The 19576-nt window shown below is 40.7% G+C and overlaps 1 protein-coding gene across 5 annotated transcripts in view; it reads right to left on the bottom strand.

Moving 5' to 3' along the window:
- Positions 1 to 9725: 9725 nt before the first annotated feature.
- acvr2aa (activin A receptor type 2Aa) overlaps positions 9726 to 19576 on the bottom strand; it is a 46621-nt gene continuing 36770 nt past the window's right edge. For 4 of the 5 annotated variants that reach the window (XM_059499951.1, XM_059499953.1, XM_059499954.1 and 1 more), the window contains 7 exons: positions 17043 to 17186; positions 16159 to 16302; positions 15407 to 15552; positions 14152 to 14266; positions 13124 to 13262; positions 11874 to 12004; positions 9726 to 11780 (listed from right to left, as the gene is read on the bottom strand). In XM_059499951.1, coding sequence (XP_059355934.1) covers positions 11586 to 11780; positions 11874 to 12004; positions 13124 to 13262; positions 14152 to 14266; positions 15407 to 15552; positions 16159 to 16302; positions 17043 to 17186 — 1014 coding nt within the window. In that variant the 3' untranslated portion in view covers positions 9726 to 11585. The remainder of the gene's footprint in view (positions 11781 to 11873; positions 12005 to 13123; positions 13263 to 14151; positions 14267 to 15406; positions 15553 to 16158; positions 16303 to 17042; positions 17187 to 19576) is intronic. The other variant, XR_009422424.1, reaches the window with a different exon arrangement.

Raw genomic sequence — 19576 nt, 5'->3', positions numbered from 1 at the left:
CTTTCAGGGATGTAGAGGTCCTTTCTAGGTGCTGATCCACCATCTGGTCTGGATACGTACTGGATCCGGTTGACTGCAGTGACCCTCTGATCTGGACACAGACTGGATCTGGTGGCCACGGTGACCTCGGAACAGGATTAATGATCGCAACAGGATTAATGATCTTAATAATCCGAAAAGGCCCGATAAAACGGGGCGCCAGCTTACGGGACTTGGACTGTAATGCTAAATTAGCGGTGGAAAGCCACACTCGCTGGCCACAAACGTAACGTGGACTCTTAATTCGGTGCCTATTGGCAGTGATGCGCATGCGGGCGTTAGAGCGACGAAGTGCAGTTCTCACCCTCCTCCAAGTGCGCCTACATCGATCGATATAGGCTTGAACAGACGGCAAATTGGACGCTACCTCCTGAGACGAGAATAAAGGAGGTTGATAGCCGAGGCAACAATGGAAAGGCGAAAGACCCGTAGCAGAGGATGGGAGGGAATTGTGCGCATATTCTGCCCAGGCCAGCTGCTCAGACCATGAAGCGGGACAACGATGAGCAAGGCTGCGGAGCATACGAGCGACAACTTGATTGGCACGCTCGACCTGCCCATTGGTTTGTGGGTGAAACCCTGACGAGAGGCTGGCCGTTGCCCCAATGAGATGACAAAACTCCCTCCAGAAAAAGGCGGAGAATTGCGGACCCCTATCTGAAACCACGTCAGTGGGTAGACCATGTATCTTAAAGACATGATCTACCATAATCTGGGCTGTGTCTTTGGCAGAAGGAAGTTTAGTGAGCGGGATGAAACGAGCAGATTTAGAGAAGCGATCAACAACCGTAAGGATTACCGTATTGCCACCCGACGAAGGAAGCCCCGTAATAAAATCAAGAGCAATATGAGATCAGGGTCGAGACGGTACGGGGAGAGGACGAAGTAAACCCGCCAGGGGAGAGTTACCGGTCTTAGTCTGAGTGCAGGTTACACAGGAGACGATGAAACGGCGCGTATCGCGCTCCATAGTAGGCCACCAAAAACGTTGACGAATACACGCGAGAGAGCCCCGTAAACCGGGATGGGCATCCTGAGCATAAGTAGCGGGCTGTAACAAAAAGACTACCTCGCACTGTGTGAGAAAGGAGCGGCATTGAGTTGGCTCACCGGAGTAGACAAGGGGATTGTTGATTCGCGGTTCAGGCACCTCACGGATCTCAGTGGTGGGTGGCTCATGACGAATCTGACGCACCCGATGAGAGAGGTCAGCCATCTGGTTGGCAAGGGAGTCGACAGCCTGGCGAGTGGTGGATATCTCCTGCTCGTGTCTGCCCAACATAGCACCCTGGAGCTCGAACGCCACTTGAAAGGTATTGCTGCTCGCCTGGTCCATAACTCGTCAGTTTATTCTGTTATGGAAGAGAAAGAGGACCAAAAGGCGCGACTCTCAATCACGGTCTTTTAATGTAAATGAGACAGTCAAAGAATCAAATGGGAAACATAAATCCACTCCGGAGACAGAGGTATCATCCATCCATCCATCCATCTTCTTCCGCTTATCCGGGGCCGGGTCGCGGGGGCAGCAGTCTAAGCAGAGAACCCCAGACTTCCCTCTCCCTAGACACTTCCTCCAGCTCTTCTGGGGGGACACCGAGGCGTTCCCAGGCCAGCCGGGAGACATAGTCTCTCCAGCGTGTCCTAGGTCTACCCCGGGGTCTCCTCCCAGTGGGACGCGCCCGGAACACCTTCCCGGGAAGGCGTCCAGGAGGCATCCGGAACAGATGCCCGAGCCACCTCAGCTGACCCCTCTCAATGTGGAGGAGCAGTGGCTCTACTCTGAGCTCCTCCCGGGTGACTGAGCTTCTCACCCTATCTCTAAGGGATCGCCCAGCCACCCTGCGGAGAAAGCTCATTTCGGCCGCCTGTATCCGGGATCTTGTCCTTTCGGTCATGACCCAAAGCTCATGACCATAGGTGAGAGTAGGAACGTAGATTGACCAGTAAATCGAGAGCTTCGCCTTGCGGCTCAGCTCTTTTCTTCACCACGACAGACCGGTACATCGACCGCATTACTGCAGAAGCTGCACCGATCTGTCTGTCAATCTCCCTTTCCATCCTTCCCTCACTCGTGAACAAGACCCCAAGATACTTAAACTCCTCCACTTGAGGCAGGAACTCTCCATCAACCTGAAGTGGGCAAGCCACCCTTTTCCGACTGAGGACCATGGCCTCAGATTTGGAGGTGCTGATTCTCATCCCAGCCGCTTCACACTCGGCTGCAAACCGTCCCAGTGCATGCTGAAGGTCCTGGCTTGATGAGGCCAACACGACAACATCATCCGCAAAGAGCAGAGACGAAATCGTGTCGTCACCAAACCTGACCCCCTCCGGCCCCTGGCTGCGCCTAGAAATTCTGTCCATAAAAATCATGAACAGAACCGGCGACAAAGGGCAGCCCTGCCGGAGTCCAACACGCACCGGGAACAAGTCTGACTTACTGCTGGCAATACGAACCAAGCTCCTGCTCCGGTCGTACAGGGACCGGATAGCCCTTAGCAAAGGGCCCCGGACCCCATACTCCCGGAGCACCCTCCACAGGCCGCCGCGAGGGACACAGTCGAATGCCTTCTCCAAATCCACAAAGCACATGTGGACTGGTTGGGCAAACTCCCATGAACCCTCCAGCACCCTGTAGAGGGTATAGAGCTGGTCCAGTGTTCCACGGCCTGGACGAAAACCACACTGTTCCTCCTGAATCCGAGGTTCTACTATCGGCCGGATTCTCCTCTCCAATACCCTGGCATAGACTTTCCCAGGGAGGCTGAGAAGTGTGATCCCCCTGTAGTTGGAACACACCCTCCGGTCCCCTTCTTAAAAAGAGGGACCACCACCCCGGTCTGCCATCCCAGAGGCACCGTCCCGACTGCCACGCGATGCTGCAGAGGCATGTCAGCCAAGACAGCCCCACAACATCCAGAGACTTGAGGTACTCAGGGCAGATCTCATCCACCCCCGGTGCCTTGCCACCGAGGAGTTTCTTGACTACCTCGGTGACTTCAGCTTGGGTGATGGACGAGTCCACATCTGAGCCCTCAGCCTCTGCTTCCTCAATGGAAGACGTGACAGCGGGATTGAGGAGATCCTCGAAGTATTCCTTCCACCGTCCAACGACATCCCCAGTTGAGGCCATACAGAGGTATCAGTCAAACAGAAATCTTCGCTCGTAAACCCTGAGCTTTAACAAAAGTAAACAGGTTACTGGGATTCGGGATGAGCGGCAGCCGAGCCAGGTGCAGTGGGAGATTCCGACAGAGGGTACGGCGAGAGGCAAAGCCTGCAGAGAGCGTGGGTACCTTAGGCTGGATACCGCGTCCGTTCAGGACCACAGTGTCTGAGTTGGTAGAGCACAGTAAGGAGCGTGAAGGGGAATGACTTCCAGACAAGCCGCTCAGGACGAGACAGGACAGGACAACACTAGATACAGCAGGTAAGAGAGGCATCTTCAGCATTGATCGCTAAGAATAAACTGACAAAAGGGTTAGAGAAAGCGGAGGTAGAAATAACAGGTGGAAGGATTGGGTAAGTTGGAACAGCTGGGACTAATGAAGTTAAAGTGATGGTGTAGAGAAAGAGTGTGTAGGATGACCACAAGAGGGGGACAGAGAAAGGAAGAACCCGGATCATGACACTCAGTACTAGGGCAGCTACTCTTCACGCTTTACATGTCACCCTTGGGAGATATCATCAGGAAACATGGTGTTAGCTTTCACTGTTATGCTGATGATACTCAACTCTATATTTCTTTGTGGCCCAGTGAAACACACCAATTTGAAAAACGAATGGAATGCATAGTTGATAAAAAATTGGATGACGAGTAATTTCTTACTGCTAAATTCTGAAGAAAAAAAAAACAGAGGGGTTAATTATAGGACCTAAAAACTATGCATGTAATAACCTAGAACACTGTCTAAGACTTGATGGCTGCTCCATCAATTCTTCGTCATCAGTTAGGAACCTAGGTGTGCTATTTGATAGCAATCTTTCCTTAGAAAGCCACATTTCTAGCATTTGTAAAACAGCATTTTTCCATCTCAAAAATCATCTTAATTACGGCCTATGCTGTCAATGTCAAATGCAGAAATGTTAATCCATGCATTTATGACCTCAAGGTTAGATTATTGTAACTTTATTGGGTGGTTGTTATGCATTCTTAGTAAACAAACTACAGCTAGTCCAAAATGCAGCAGCAAGAGTTCTTACTAGAACCAGGAAGTATGACCATATTAGCCCGTTCCTGTAAACACTGCACTGGCTCCCTATCAAACATCGTATAGATTTTAAAATAATGCTTATTACTTATAAAGCCCTGAATGGTTTAGCACCTCAGTATTTGAATGAGCTCTTGTTACATTATAATCCTCCATGTCCACTGTGTTCTCAAAACTCAGGCAATTTGATAATACCTACAGTAGAATATCAAAATCAACTGCGGGCGGCAGATCCTTTTCCTATTTGGCACCTAAACTCTGGAATAACCTACCTAACATTGTTGGGGAGGCAGACACACTCTTACAGTTTAAATCTAGATTAAAGACCCATCTCTTTAACCTGTCTTACACATAACACACTAATATGCTTCTAATATCCAAATGCGTTAATTAGAAAACCAGAACCGGGAACACTTCCCATAACACCCGATGCACTTGCTACATCATTAGAAGAATGGCATCTACGCTAATATTAATAAGATAAATAAGTCGCACCTGACTATAAGTCACAGGACCAGCCAAACTATGAAAAAAAGTGTGACTTATAGTCCGGAAAATACGGTGTGTGTGTATATATATATATATATATATATATATATATATATATATATATATATATATATATATATATATATATATATATATATATATATATATATATATATATATATGAACACATACACACTCACAGGCCACTTTATTAGATACACCTGTTCAATTGCTTGGTAACACAAATTGCTAATCAGCCATTCACATGGCAGCAACTCAATGCATTTAGGCATCTAGATGTGGTAAAGATTATTTGCTGAAGTTCAAACCGAGCATCAGAATGGGGAAGAAAGGGGAATGTGGAATGTGGAATTGTTGTTGGTGTCAGACGGGCTGGTCTAAGTATTTGAAAAAACTGCTGATCTACTGGGTTTTTCAAGCACAACCCTCTCTAGGGTTTACAGAGAATGGTCTGAAAAAGAGAAAATGCCCAGTGAGCAGCAGTTGTGTAGGCGAAAATGCCTTGTTGATGTCAGAGGAGAATGGGCAGACTGGATAGAGATGAAAGAAAGGCAACAGAACTCAAATAACTTGTTACAGCCAAGTTATACAGAATACCATCTCTGAACACACAACACGTTGAACCCTGAAGCAGATGGGCTACAGCAGCAGAAGATCACACCGGGTGCAGCTCCTGTCAGCTAAGAACAGGAAACAGAGGCTACAGTTCACACAGGCTCACCACATTTTGACGATAGAGGATTGGAAAAACGTTAGTTGGTCTGATGAGTCTTGATTTCTGCTGCAACATTCAGATGGTAGGGTCAGAATTTGGTGTAAAAAACAGGAAAACATGGATCCATCCTGCCTTGTTTCAGTGGTTCAGGCTGGTGGTGGTGGTATAATGGTGTGGGGGATATATTCCTGGCACACTTTGAGCCCCTTATTACCAGTTCAGCATTGTTTAAATGCCACAACCTAGCCGAGTATTGTTGCTGACCATGTTCATCCCTTTATGACTACAGTGTGCCCATCTTCTGATGGCTACTTCCAGCAGGATAATGTCACAAAGCTCAAATCATCTCAGACTGGTTTCTTGAGCATGACAAGGAGTTCACTTTACTCAAATGGCCTCCACAGTCACCAGATCTCAACCCAATAGAGCTCCTTTGGGATGTGGGGGAACAAACCTGCAGCAACTGTGTGATGCTGTCATGTCAGTATGGACCAAAATCTCCGAGGAATGTTTCCAACACCTTGTTGAATCTATGCCACAAAAAATAAAGGCAAAAGGGGGTCCAACCTGGTACTAGTAAGGTGTACTAAATAAAGTGGCCAGTGGGTGTGGGTGTGTGTGTGTGTGTGTCATCTCATTTTTTTTTTCTTATTTCTTATGTTCTGTTCTAAAAATAACAACACTGATGTTTGCATTTGTCTAAAGTTAAAATCCTCAGGTGCATCATGTGAAACCTCCTGTGGCCTCTGGAGATGCAGGTGGCAGATGTGTATAGAGAACACTGGCTTTGTGACTTCTTTGTTTGGGGAGCTGCCAAATGATTCTAGTGTTTTTCCCAAGAGGAGCTCATTGTAGATGTTAATTTTCTCCTCTATGGATAATGACTTTCTCTGATCAGGTTATTATCAATCACTCAATCTCAAAGGATGAGATGCTGAACCAGTAACTTGATGTTCTTAATACATTCAGAAAACGGAACTACATTTGACTTAAAGTTACCATAGATCAATCTCACACTTAAAAATAAAAAATAATAATATTAAAATATATTAAATATAACTATAAAGCAAATTTAAAACATTAATAGTATATAAATAATCTCAAAATGGCAGCCCTGCTTTTGTACTTATTCTCAGACCTTAAGGCATGAACACATCTCACCTAGTGGATACATTATAGTTTTTCTTCTTTTTGTTATGGTAAAATCATTGAAGCACATATCAGTGTGTTACATAAAATACATAAAGCACATAGAATGATGTGTCAACTCCCACACTATTATTCAAGGACATATACAGCAGCCTGAGACCAGGTGCTTCAGTTCAACAGCTCACAGAGAAACAGTGAGTTGAGACGCCGGACAACCAGTCCACTTCATTTCATATATAACCTGTAGTGGTGGGTGTTCAGTCCCTGATGGACTGCAGAACTGCTGCTGACGTTCCGCTGGAGCGCCCGTCCATTTTCAAAGAAGACTTGGACATGTGGACAAAGACTTGGACAATGACAGCAATTAAAAAAAACCCTGCAAATTATCATTATTGTTATTTAAAATAATAATAATAATAATTATTATTAATCGGGATGTATGTAGGCACCGAGAGCCTTGTGGGTGTGTCCCAAGTTCCTGACTCAAGGCCCTTTCCCGATCCCTCTCTCTCCCACTTCACTTCCTGTCCGTTCTAATCTGTCCTATCATAATAAAAGGCAAAAATGCAAAAAGTAAATCTTAATAAATTTGGAACTGTCATAATAATAATAATATGTGACCCTGTACCACAAAACTAGCCATAAGTAGCACAGGTATATTTGTAGCAACAGCCAACAGTAGGCTCCATTGTATGGGACAAAATTATCTATTTTTCTTTCCTGCCAAAAAACATTAGGATATTAAGTAAAGATCATGTTCCATGAGGATGTTTTGTAAATTTCCTACTGTGAATATTTTGAAACGTAATATTTGAGTAGTAATATGCATTACTAAGAAAATCACCTTTAAAGTTATCCAAATGAAGTTCTGCGTATTTAGATTTTTTTTTTCTTTGCACCCTCTGATTCCAGATTTTTAAATAGTTGTATCTCAGCCAAATTATTGTCCTATCCTAACATACCAATACATGGAAAGCTCCTTTATTCAGAAAGCCTTCATTCAAAAATGGACCCTTATGACTGGTTTTGTGGTCCAGGGTCACATATGGTATTTGAATAGCTGGAAGACACATACACTACTATTTAAAATTTTGGGTTAATTTACCTAATATTAGTATTAAAAATAATGTTACTGAGCTCAAACATTTTAAATTGAGGGGAATAGTTAATATCTTAGTCAAAATGGGTAAAACAGTATTAGGCAAAATGCTGACATCTAGTGGTGTGTTCGCATATAACCGCTATTCACCAAATTCCGATCAGGCTGGACAGTACTCATACCAGCTTTGAGAAAATATGCATGCAAGTATTTTTATAGGCAAGTTAAGTGAGACACCGTACACATTCGAGAGCAGTCACTATACTTTATTTGAGGGGAATGGTATCATAAAATTTCATCTGTACATTATGTAACAATTATGTCTGATCAGGCCCTGAATGCGTTAAATACTCAAGAGAAAGGTGGATGAAAATGGCATGTCCAGCACAACCGTAATACAGTTGCTTGCACCTAAAATAGAGTGTTTTGGTAACGTGGAGACATTCACCCAGTGGTGTAGTTGAAGAAACATGGTCACCGAAGACCGAAAAAGGGTGTAAGAGAGAAAAGATGAGAGAGAAGCTGCTGGTTGAAATCCGGGAGCAATACTGCACCATGTTGTCTGTCGTGCTACACTGTTTGTTCAATCTTTTGAACGATGTGAGTGGAAGTCTGAGGTAAAGGATTGATAGTGTTTTATCTGACCAGTTTTTAAAATAGCATCACTTCTCAAAGTTGGGCCATGATATAAATTAATAAAACTAAAATACAGATGTACAAAATTAACATTAAAATATTTAATAATAATAATAATAATAATAATATCCATAAAGGTTTTTTTTCTTTGAGACAAAAAAAAAGCATGCTATTTTCACAATCTAAAACAACATTAATATGTACATATGGTGCATTATCATCGGAGTCTTCTACTAAACACAGGGCTTTTAAAGTTTGCCTTTCCATTTTATTTAACCTTCCCCCCAGATTGCTCAACTAGAAAACCAAAAACCGACAGGGAACAGGACAGCACCTGGTGAAAACGCTCTACAGGCCAGCAGCAGTCAGCTTATTGAAACTTCTGTAGCGTTTAGTCAAAAGTGAATCACAAATACCACACGAGATGTTCTCAGACCAGAGCGCTCATCCTGCAAATGAACCAGGTGCTTCAGCTTGATGTTATAACCAACTGACCTTAAATGCAATGACCTTTGCATCTAGAGTCCAACAAAGGGCCTTTAAAAGATGGCACAGGGCCCTGTATTAATTTACCATCAGATGAAGTAAAACAGAATAAGCAGGCTGAGAATGCTACAGTAGAGAGATACAGAGCTTTCATTGAAAGGGCTTGATTGCATACGGTTGTATGGACCTGAACATTGTCAAATGCATCACACTGTAAAAGAATTGTGAAAGCAAAATGAACCACTGAATCATACTTCACTTGTTCACAGACAGGCATCAGAAATCAGATTTTGTATCAGACTCAAATCAGTTCAGATGTTCGTAGTCTGAATGGATGAAAAAACAACAACAACAACAACAAAAAACACAAACATGAAATGCATTGTTTACAAACTGGATTCAAACCACAACCATGTGGTTTGAAATCAGATTAAAATCAGGTTTTTACAAATGTGTTGAGTCTGAATGATCAGATCAGAGCTCAATTAATTTGTCATTTTCTGGATTATTTGTTCAGACAGGCAGCATATGATTTAGTATCTGATTCAGATTAGTTTAGTTATTTGTAGTCTGAATGGGGGAATAAGCACATGAAATCAGACAATTTTTACAAAGCTGATACAGATCACATGAAGATTTTTAGAAATGCGTTTCTATTTTTGAATTGTCAGTTAAAATCTCAATTCATTTTTTTTCACTCTTTTGGGGTGCCATGTAACTATAAAATTGAAAGCAAAACCAACCAAAATGAGCCACTGAATCATATTTCAGTACTTGTTCAGACAAGCAGCAGAAATCCAATTTATTATCCGATACAAATCAGATTTGTAGTTTGTAGTTTAAAGGGGAAAAAAAATCCTCATTTTATATATATTAGAAATAAATGCGTGGTTTGAAGTCAGATTAATATCAGTTTCAGTGTGAACAGTCTGTTCAGATTTTAAAAATATTTTTGTTTTCTGGAATGGATGGTGACTACAATGCCCGAACAAATTAAGCAGATTTCTCGCAAAATAATTAAAAATAAAATTGAATTCAAGTGCAGTGTGAACGAAGCCAAAGAACAGCAGCAGAGAAGCTGTTCTTTTGAAAGACTCTGTTGGCAGAGAGTTACTGCATGTGTTCGGTCCCCATTACAGCATATTATTAGCTTAATACTCTCAGACAACCGTGCATCATAACATATGCATAGCCTGACGTCGACTTTAGTTTGATGTACATCATGGTCCAAGCAAACTGCTAGGCGCTTGGATTTTTACCACACTGGAAGTGGCCTGTGAGCTGTGAAACAGTCCCTGCTTAGGATGTTATTGCACATAATATGACCACACTAACAGGGTGTTATATTAAGGGCCCTTGCATACATAATACAACAAGGGTCACCAGAATGGCACCAGAGGGCTCAAAGCAAAGGGAAACGCTTCCTGAGACATACTGAGATACAGTTCTTGAAGAAGTGTGTAGAAGGTCGCCCGGCTGCTGATCTGAAACCAGTTTGATGCGTCACTCGTGAGGTCGGGCTTCATGAGCAGACTGGTTCAAACGCAGCGGAACAGAAGCGGCCAGCAAGAAGACCATAGAAGACCAAGATTGGATGATTCCAAATGGAAATGAAACAAAAAGAGTGACGCCCTGAAGAGAGGAAAGACTTCATATTAACCAATAATGATGGGGTTCCATGACTGCTAATGGGATCTCATGCACAAGCTCCACATGATAAAGGTTTGAAAAGCTAAGAAAATTAAAAATGAAAAAGAAAAGAAAACAAGGCATGCACATACGTCAGTCAATGTTGTGAGGACACCGCAAACCTATATTGGTAAGTGCTTCTGTATTATGTTCACAAAATTCATATTTTCAGGGATTTTTTCTTCTCAACAGGTCTCGATAAAGGTCAACATTTGTTTTAACAAACAAACGATCACAATGCTAAAAAAAACAAACAAAAGAATCACATTTTAAACAGCAGGGCAACACAGAGAACAACTAAAAGAAAGAAGGCAGAACACTGGTTTATGAATGGCCATCGTTTCTTGGCATAATCTGTCATAAAAAAAGTTTTCCCCGTATTTAAAAAGCTTCCGTCATCGAAAAGCCTCTTTTTTTATATAAATCATATAGTGTTAAAAAACAAACTTATTATTAGGATGAGAAACTGAGGTATACCTTGTCGAGAGGTTGGTGGTTATCTGACAGAAACTCTGAAAGCTTTCAGAGGAAACGCGTGTTGATTTGGGTTGTATCGTCACCCTTTCTGTTGATATCTGTACAGCAGCGTCACACTACACATTCAAAAAGCTGTTTCTTATTGGCATTACAATGGTCATTCATACGAACACATTAAATGCGTCTTTGTTTACACGGACGTTGCCCTTTTTTATACTGAAATGACACGAGCGCCGTGCGGAGGAGGAGTCTCATTTACTCCTTGAATGGGAAAGTTTATTCTCCGAGCAGAGAAGCGACAACAAAGAGGTCCGTTTTTGATGTCGGACTTCTAATCCATCCGTCCTTACCAGAGCGCCACGTGGTACTAGTTTATATATACACAACACATACAATAACGTAGCTGGCTCCAGGTAAACCTGTATTAAACCATTGTCTGCATTTGCTCCAGCCGTAGGTACAGGACGATTATCCAGCACGTCTGATGCAAGCCGTCCGAACAGCAGTCCATCACCATCCCCGATGCGTCTTTTCTGTTCGGTCAGCCCGCAATTCACATGCTGATATCCTCTAGTCATAGGCTGGACTCCTTAGGGGGATAGTCCACGTTGGTCACCATTGTTACAACGGTGACTATTTCCTCCGGGGCAGAGATGCTGGTCTGCCGCTGCATTTGGATCACGCGTTCCTCAACGCATCCCGCGGAGAGACGCGCCTCTGCCTCATGGTCCCAACACTCCTCTATAGTCTCACACAGCATGGCCAGACCCTGAGAGACAAATGAACGTGTTTTATATCAAGGATAATTTTCACTTGATTAAAAGCTTCAGAGTAGCGGTGGGGTTTAATGACGATTACGTACCAGATGTTTCTGCCAGCACTCCCTGAGAGTGGGCCGAAGCTTTTTGTGGACCACCACCTCCTGCATGTCCTCTAGAGTGGGGTGTTGGCCCACCTCCTCCTCAAACGGAAGCATGTACTCGTCCACTGGACCTTAAGAAACAATAAACCAACATCTGCTCAGGAAGTTCTACCATTGAGTGTTAACAGATGCTTTCAAACTAAGGTCCAGAGACTCCACAGGTAAAAGGGGTACAAAGAAAATTGGCAAGAAAAACAACAGGACAAAAAGGGTTTTTTTTTAAAAGAATGTCTAAATTTATGTTAACTTTAGACATTAGGTAAATGTGGTTATCATTTTTAACATTTACCTAATTATTATGGTTTCATTTTTTGATGATCAGCCCTAGTTTTTAATAATTTTGAGCAGTATAAAAATAATTTCAAATACTTTTTTCGGGGGAAAAATGTTAAATTGTGCCATAATTTACTCCGTCACGTTGTGTCAAACCTGTATGACATTATTTCCACTATAGAACACTAAAGAAGATATTTTGAAGAAAGTTGGGAACCAAACCATTTTTTTGTATCTTTTTACATTTCACAGAAGAAAAAGTCTTTCAGGCTTTGGACAACATAAGGGTGAGGAAATTAGGATCATTTTCATTTTTGTGTGTACCTTTAGTGGTTCTTAACCCCTGGGTTAGAGTTCTGTATAATAAAAAAAATACATATTTTGCCATGCGCATCAAAAATGAACTGAATAATTGCTGATAAAACTGATAAAAATTAACCCAAGATGGGATAACATTTTTCAACATTAAAAAATAACAACGGCAAGCAAATGAGGGAGAAGACACTTATGAGAAAACGTAGCTAGACAGAATGCCGTTTAACCACCTGATCTGCCATCACACTCTGTCATCCATTCAATCCCATCATGCAGTGCACTCAATGAGGTTGTCACACATGATGGCCCTGTCACAATAGTCCCTGAGGTCTGCTTCACTGTCCACACCTGATCAATATTGTTCCATTAGACCAGACACCAATAATCGATAATAGTGTACTTACTGCACTTACAGTGACAGGCTTATTCAGGAGCTCAAGTGACACGAAAACATACCGGAAATGTGTTTGTGTTATCAGGGAGTGCTGCCAGACCAGATTAAACTCAAGTGTCAATCAAATTTGTACTATAAAACAACTGATGTAACTGCACAGTTTGATGTCAAGATGGTCTAAAAGGAACAGCAGCTCATGCATTCGTACCATCAGACGCAGTGCAACGGGCCGCCAGCTCCCACAGCACCAGTCCCACCGCATACATGTCTATCCTGAGGAAAGAATCGCGCTGGAAGTTGATGGCCCCTTCCAACACCTCTGGGGCCATGTAACGTCTGGTTCCCACCTGGACCACACAGAGAGACCCCCGTCTGGTTAGCATAACATGTACGTGCAAATAGTATTTCTTGATGAGTAGTGAATTATGGGCAAGGGACCAACTGCCAGAAAACTATTACAATAAAGTATGTTTCAATGATCTAGATATACACTAAACACTTGAACATGCCAGTAATAAATTGCTGTATATGTAGTGGGGAACTACCAGCACTTCGGTATCAAGTGTATACGATAAAAAAAAGTATTACTACAAGTCGTTCTACAATCTTTCTGCTAGCACTGCAGTCAATTAATTCATGGTTTAAAAATGGATGGCCCATCCAGCTGTGATTTATAGCCTAATAACAAAACAAAATGTTGAATTTTATATTTGATTTCTTTTGTATTTAAATAAATGACTGAATGTTTACCTGAATACTTCTAAAATGTGCAAAACTTCCATTTAATTTGCATCCTTGTTCTACTGTTTTTGTTCTATTTGTTCATGATTTTATTACCGCCTGTTTACTTGAATTATGTTTTAGAAAAATGTCAAGATATGATTAATTAAAAAAACCCTTGAAGGCTACATGCCATGGTTTTGTTTGAATTTGTAGGCATTTATATTACCATTTAACTTTTTGCACAAAATACTTGTTGTGCTCAATAACATTTACATTTTTGTTGAGGTACTTAAAAAGGAATTTTACAGCTGATATGGTATCGACTACACATTTTGGTGTCGTGACAAGTCTTTTATGTATGCAGCACATTAGGTTTTGAGATCCAGCCTCTGATACACCTCCATAGAACCATATTCATATTTAAACACTTTTTCTTTCTTTTTTTTTGTGGACAGCAAATCCGTATATTTCCTGAAACAATGACATCATCAGCCCACGTCTTTCAACACTTACCTGGCCATGTGTGTCCCCAGCTGACTTTCCTGCCTCAAACCTCAAAGCCAGACCAAAGTCAGCAATACAGACTGTCAGGTTAGACTTCAGCAGCACGTTCTTGCTCTTAATATCTCTGTGCACATATGATACAATTTTAAGTAAATATAAAAGGCTTGTATTAAAATTGTACATGTTAATTATCATGTTTAGTCAATTTTCACCATTAAACACAAATTAATAGAATGTGGACTCACAGGCCTACATGGATTATTTTACCTCATCTACTCTATTGACTGAATTATAGGCTTTTTATTATATATATTAATACCAAAGATTTATGCACGCTCTCTATCTTTAATGAAAACATTATGCAATTCTTTATGAAAACTGATAAAACAAATGAAAAACATTATAACAGTGAATTCCACTAATTCCAAATTGCAATAGCCTATTTCTCTATTAAAAGAAAAGTGGTTGAGTAAGTGCATTTATTCAGCAACCACGACCGCAAAAAGTACATACATACATACAGTGGAGATTTCATGACAGAGCACAGAGTAGCTGAGTGACACTTTAATTTAGGTCGCTAAATTCCAGCTTATTTGTCGCTGTTTTCAGATCATCGGTGGCGGTGCTTCTGTAATGAGGAGCCAGATTGCTTAAAATAAGCAAAGCTCCAAGACAGAAAATGTATCCTTGTAACAGCGAAACTCTGATTCAGGGATTTAAACTCTTGATATCTGGCAACCGTACACACACATAAAAGCTTGCGTAGTGTATAATAGCAGTCTGCAATAACATTTTGTCTCCATTTTTGACGTAAATAATAATAGGTTTTTGGTCAAGATTTTTTTATTTTTATTACATTTTAGTCTCGTCTTATTTTATCAACAAAATCGCATGTTGATATAGTCAGTTATTGTTTATTGACCTTATTGTCGTCTCATCTTTGTCTCGTCTTAGTCATGGGAAAAAAGCTCAACGAATATTTTTCATCATAGTTTTCCTTAACAAAATTAAATGAATTTAATTAAGATATAAATTAATATATAAATAATAAATTAATAAACATGCTCACAAAGATCCTTTCAATATGGTTTCAGCTGTTTTTGTCTATACAATGAAAGTCAAGACTGACTTTCACTGCATGGACAAAAAAATATATTAAAAAATTCACCCAATAAAAAGGTTTTCACACACAAGAAAATAAGTCATGCAGTGTTTTCTCTTTAATATATCCAGTGACCATAATCATTGTTAAAGAGTTTCTAACCTGTGTGCGATGGCTGGTTTGTGGCCGTCTCTGTGTCCGGGAAAGTCCGAGTGCAAGTAAGCCAGGCCCCTAGCCATGGTTTGAGCAATGTGACACAGCTCATTCCACGTCACTACGTTTGCCTTTAGGTAGTCCGTCAGGGAGCCCTGCACACAGACATGCGGATCAATCATGGCTGTATATCAGCCTGCAGTGCGAAAAAACAAACCTTTTCAATTCACAATAAAAGGGAAGAAAAGTATAAACTCAGCAATTACACTTTGGGTGCTACCTTGTCACATATTTACTCAAAAATCTAGAATAATCTTTTGATGAAAATTATTTCTTTCGCATAATTGCATCCTACTAGGCATTAACATGACAAATAAAAAATGTCCCTTAAGAACATATCAAAAAATTATTTTTACATTTATGGATAGCCGCATTTTACTACATCAGTAGCATTCAAAAAGCAGCCAATTCTCATTCTCATTTTTTATCACTGTTTCTTATTCATGTTTATTTCTCAGTGTTCAGCAGCTGGAATCAATAGTTTTATAATGCACAATTAAAGTCTCCAGTATGATGTTCAAAATTCCTTTAAAAACTCTTTTTAATTATTTATTTAAAGTTTATTAGCAACATTTGAAAAATAATAGAGCACATAATCCCTGCTGATTGTGATAGCAGAAATTTATTTGTAAAATTTGAGAAACTAAAATGGATCTAGAATGGTTCCACCAATACTGTCCAGCTCTCATACATCTCCACACCTTCTCATGGTAAGCTGTGATGAGCCACAGCTCAATGTCCAGGTTACTTCCTCTCTTCTCTGCCCCGATGAACTGCAGAATGTTTTCATGCCTCATGCCAGGGAGATTGTAAATGTCATACTCATTCTGCCATGACAGCTTGTCCTGAGAAAGACAGAAAGAACATAGTTATTACAGCACACCGGCATGATGGGCAGTCCCTTAAAAAACACTGCGCTCCATCAAAAACACTGATCCACCAGTAAGTTGACAGCATTAGGGCTGCTAACTGACCGTTAAAACAACTGATACAAGTTACAGAGCTTTAGCTGACAACTCAGATTATGTAAGTAAGCAGTAATTTACCAGAGCAAATTATAACAAGATTGATTGATGGATGAGACTATCGATTTCCCTCACACCAAACTCTAAGCTGTGGAGCGAGGAAGCTTCTGATAGCTCTGTTTCTACAAAGGATGCAAATTTTGCCATTACATCTGAACACTGTTCTGTTCATATTCCGTTTAAAGTTATAGTTAATTAAAAAAAGCTACAATATTTATTTGATAAATTAATTATATAATTTATGTTTATTTAACTATATAAATATTAAACAAAGATTTTACAGGATAGGTTTGGATATAGAAGATGTATAGTTTCCTTTTCACATTCTGTTTGGTAAGATTGCATCATCTTTGCGGTCAAGTATCATAAATTAGAAATATTCTACAATACTCTCAAATTCAGTTTTGTTTAAATCACATTACGTGCTAATGTCATCGTATATGCACTTCACAGGCCGACGCATGGCTCAGCTCCACGTTTGGCTGTGTAATTGTTTAAGCAGGTTAGACTATCTCATCAGCTTTTGGAGCTGATTCTCTGGCCTTGGGTCCGTGTGGTACCTGAATGGGGAAAATCTTCACTGCCACATAGTCATTGAGCAGCTGAGCCTTCCACACACAGCCAAAGCGCCCCCTAGCTTTGATTTCCAACAACTGCAGAGGTTTCTGGACCAGGGTGGGAGATGGCGGCAGAGGTCCAGGGTCCTGCAAGACAATAAATAAGGAAGTGTGAGCCATTGGGTTGGCTGAATGAAGCATCTGTAGGTGTAATAACTGCTGAAGATTTCATCACTATGGAGACCATCGTCACCCAGCTTGTTTCACAGCGACTCTTTGAATCACAAGCTGGCTGTGCTGATTTCTGAACAACCTATGCAGTGCCATCACTAACCACCATAAGGTTATTTTAACAAGATGCGTGCACAAAGAAGGACCATTCAAAGTGGCCATTACAGAAGGACACCGTCTGGAAAGAAGACCCTGGATCAACCAGTGACTCTTTAAATAAAACCTCTCCATTACGTTGATTGCTGGTGCCACTGATATAGTATGTTGTAACTCCCACTTTAAAGGAGTTAACGGTTGGTTCATGCTATATTTCATATTCAATTTCATATACTTACATTCATATACATGCAAACGAAGGGGAATGGGTACACAAGCACATGCAAAGATTCTTTTTCTTCTGCTACACAATAAACTCTGATCTATGCACCTGAGAAAATGTGTTCGACCAATAAAGGCTTATAACATCCAAAATGACTTAATGGATGAAATTCTCATTTTGGAATCCTGTGTTATAGACACTACCGTTTAAAAGTTTAGGGTTGGTTAGTTTTCTTAAATGTTTTGAAGTAGTCTCTTCTGCTCACCAAGACTGGGCAATTTTTTAAAATGACAGTAAAACCTAATATTTAAAATATTATTACAATATCTAAAATAAGAGTTTTCTATTTGAATGTTTTTAAAATATATATTTTATTTATTTGATGATAAAGCTGTATTTTCAGCAATCTTGTGTCACATGATCCTTCAGAAATCAATTCAATATGCTGATTTGGTGCTCAAGAAACAATTATTATTGTTATCAAAGTTCATAATAGTTGTGGTACTTAATATTTTTGTGAAAACTAATACATTTATTCAGGATTCTTGAATGAATAGAAAATTATTTATTTGAAACAGAAATCTTTTATAACTTTATAAACATCTTCACTTTAAAAAGCATTTTTACTATTTTTTAGTATTTGTTTTTATGTAAAATTTGCACTTTACTATGGATCGCACCCATTGTTACAGGAGAAGGAAAGTGAAAAGAATGCAAGCCCAGCAGAAGAACTGTTCATTGCATTAAGATTGTAACACTTCGTGAGAACACTGAGGTTCTCATATGGCTATTACAAATACTATTGTGACAGATACCATACCCTACATGAAAACAAACAAACAAACGAAAAAAACCTTCTAATACTGGTTGGGGTGATGTGTTAAATGGGGTAAAGGTGGACCATGTCATGCAGCTGAACTGCATAAAGCTTGGACAGAAGGGACTTATGGGAGTTGCAGTTCAGAGCTTGTTAAACATAATCCATAGTTTCTGTAAATGGACCACAGATTTGATAAGCAGCTGACCTAGTTTGTGGGTGCTGTTAAAGACACTGGCATGCCATTACACCTTGAAGGCTTGAACCTTTCTGAACATGCCTCATGTAAGCAGAGACCATTTAGTAGTTCATCTAAATGCATAAGAGTGTGCTCAAACCTTGTCTTACACCCAACATGACCTTTCCTGACCAATTACCCTTTGTCAGCAAAACACAATAGACTGTTTCCCGCTTATCAAATAAACTAATCCCAATTATTCAAGTGAATCAGTGCAAGAAAGTGATATAGATGGCATCTGTAGGCACAGATCCAACCACTGCTGGTATGCTTGCTGTACTTGGCAAACAACTTTCCTAATACTCAACGCAAAAAGTGAATCCACAACAGTGAATCCACAAATTTCACAATTTTTTCTTTAATCAAATAAAAGTAAAAAGAAGCTAAATATAGCTGGAAGACAAATTACCCGAATATATTCTTCACAGGTGTCTTGTGAATTCCCCCTTTAAACTCTGTAACAACCTACTTCCGTTTGTTAGTCATAAGTACTCGAATAGAGAAAAAGAGCTTTGTTTGGCCTCCTTCTGAAACAAATGCCCAATAAGTAGGTAGGATGAAGAAGGACTGTCCACAAAGCACCTGCTGGATTGTGGTTTGGAGTTCAGGCAAAAGTAGGACAAATGCAGAACAGGCATGTTTTTATATGTGGCCTACATTTCCACCAACCGAACATGGGGGGGCGGGGGGTATTGTCTCTGAACTGAGACTCCTTAGCATATGGATCTGGGTTGTTAACTAACTTTTTCCAAGTCCTCAAGGAAACAAATACTGGAGAAAAGTACATCGCATGACTGTGGGTGGGAGGAGACAAGGTTAAAGAACACAACATCCATCACGCAGAGAAGAAAAACATGAAACAGTGAGGGCGCAGGCGAGAAAGCGTGTACTTCGGAGATGGCAATGCTTTGCTGTTACACAAACCGAAAGAG

This window comes from Carassius carassius, chromosome 19 (genome assembly GCF_963082965.1).
Source record: "Carassius carassius chromosome 19, fCarCar2.1, whole genome shotgun sequence".
NCBI lineage: Eukaryota > Metazoa > Chordata > Actinopteri > Cypriniformes > Cyprinidae > Carassius > Carassius carassius.
This window is presented reverse-complemented; position numbering and strand designations above follow the sequence as displayed.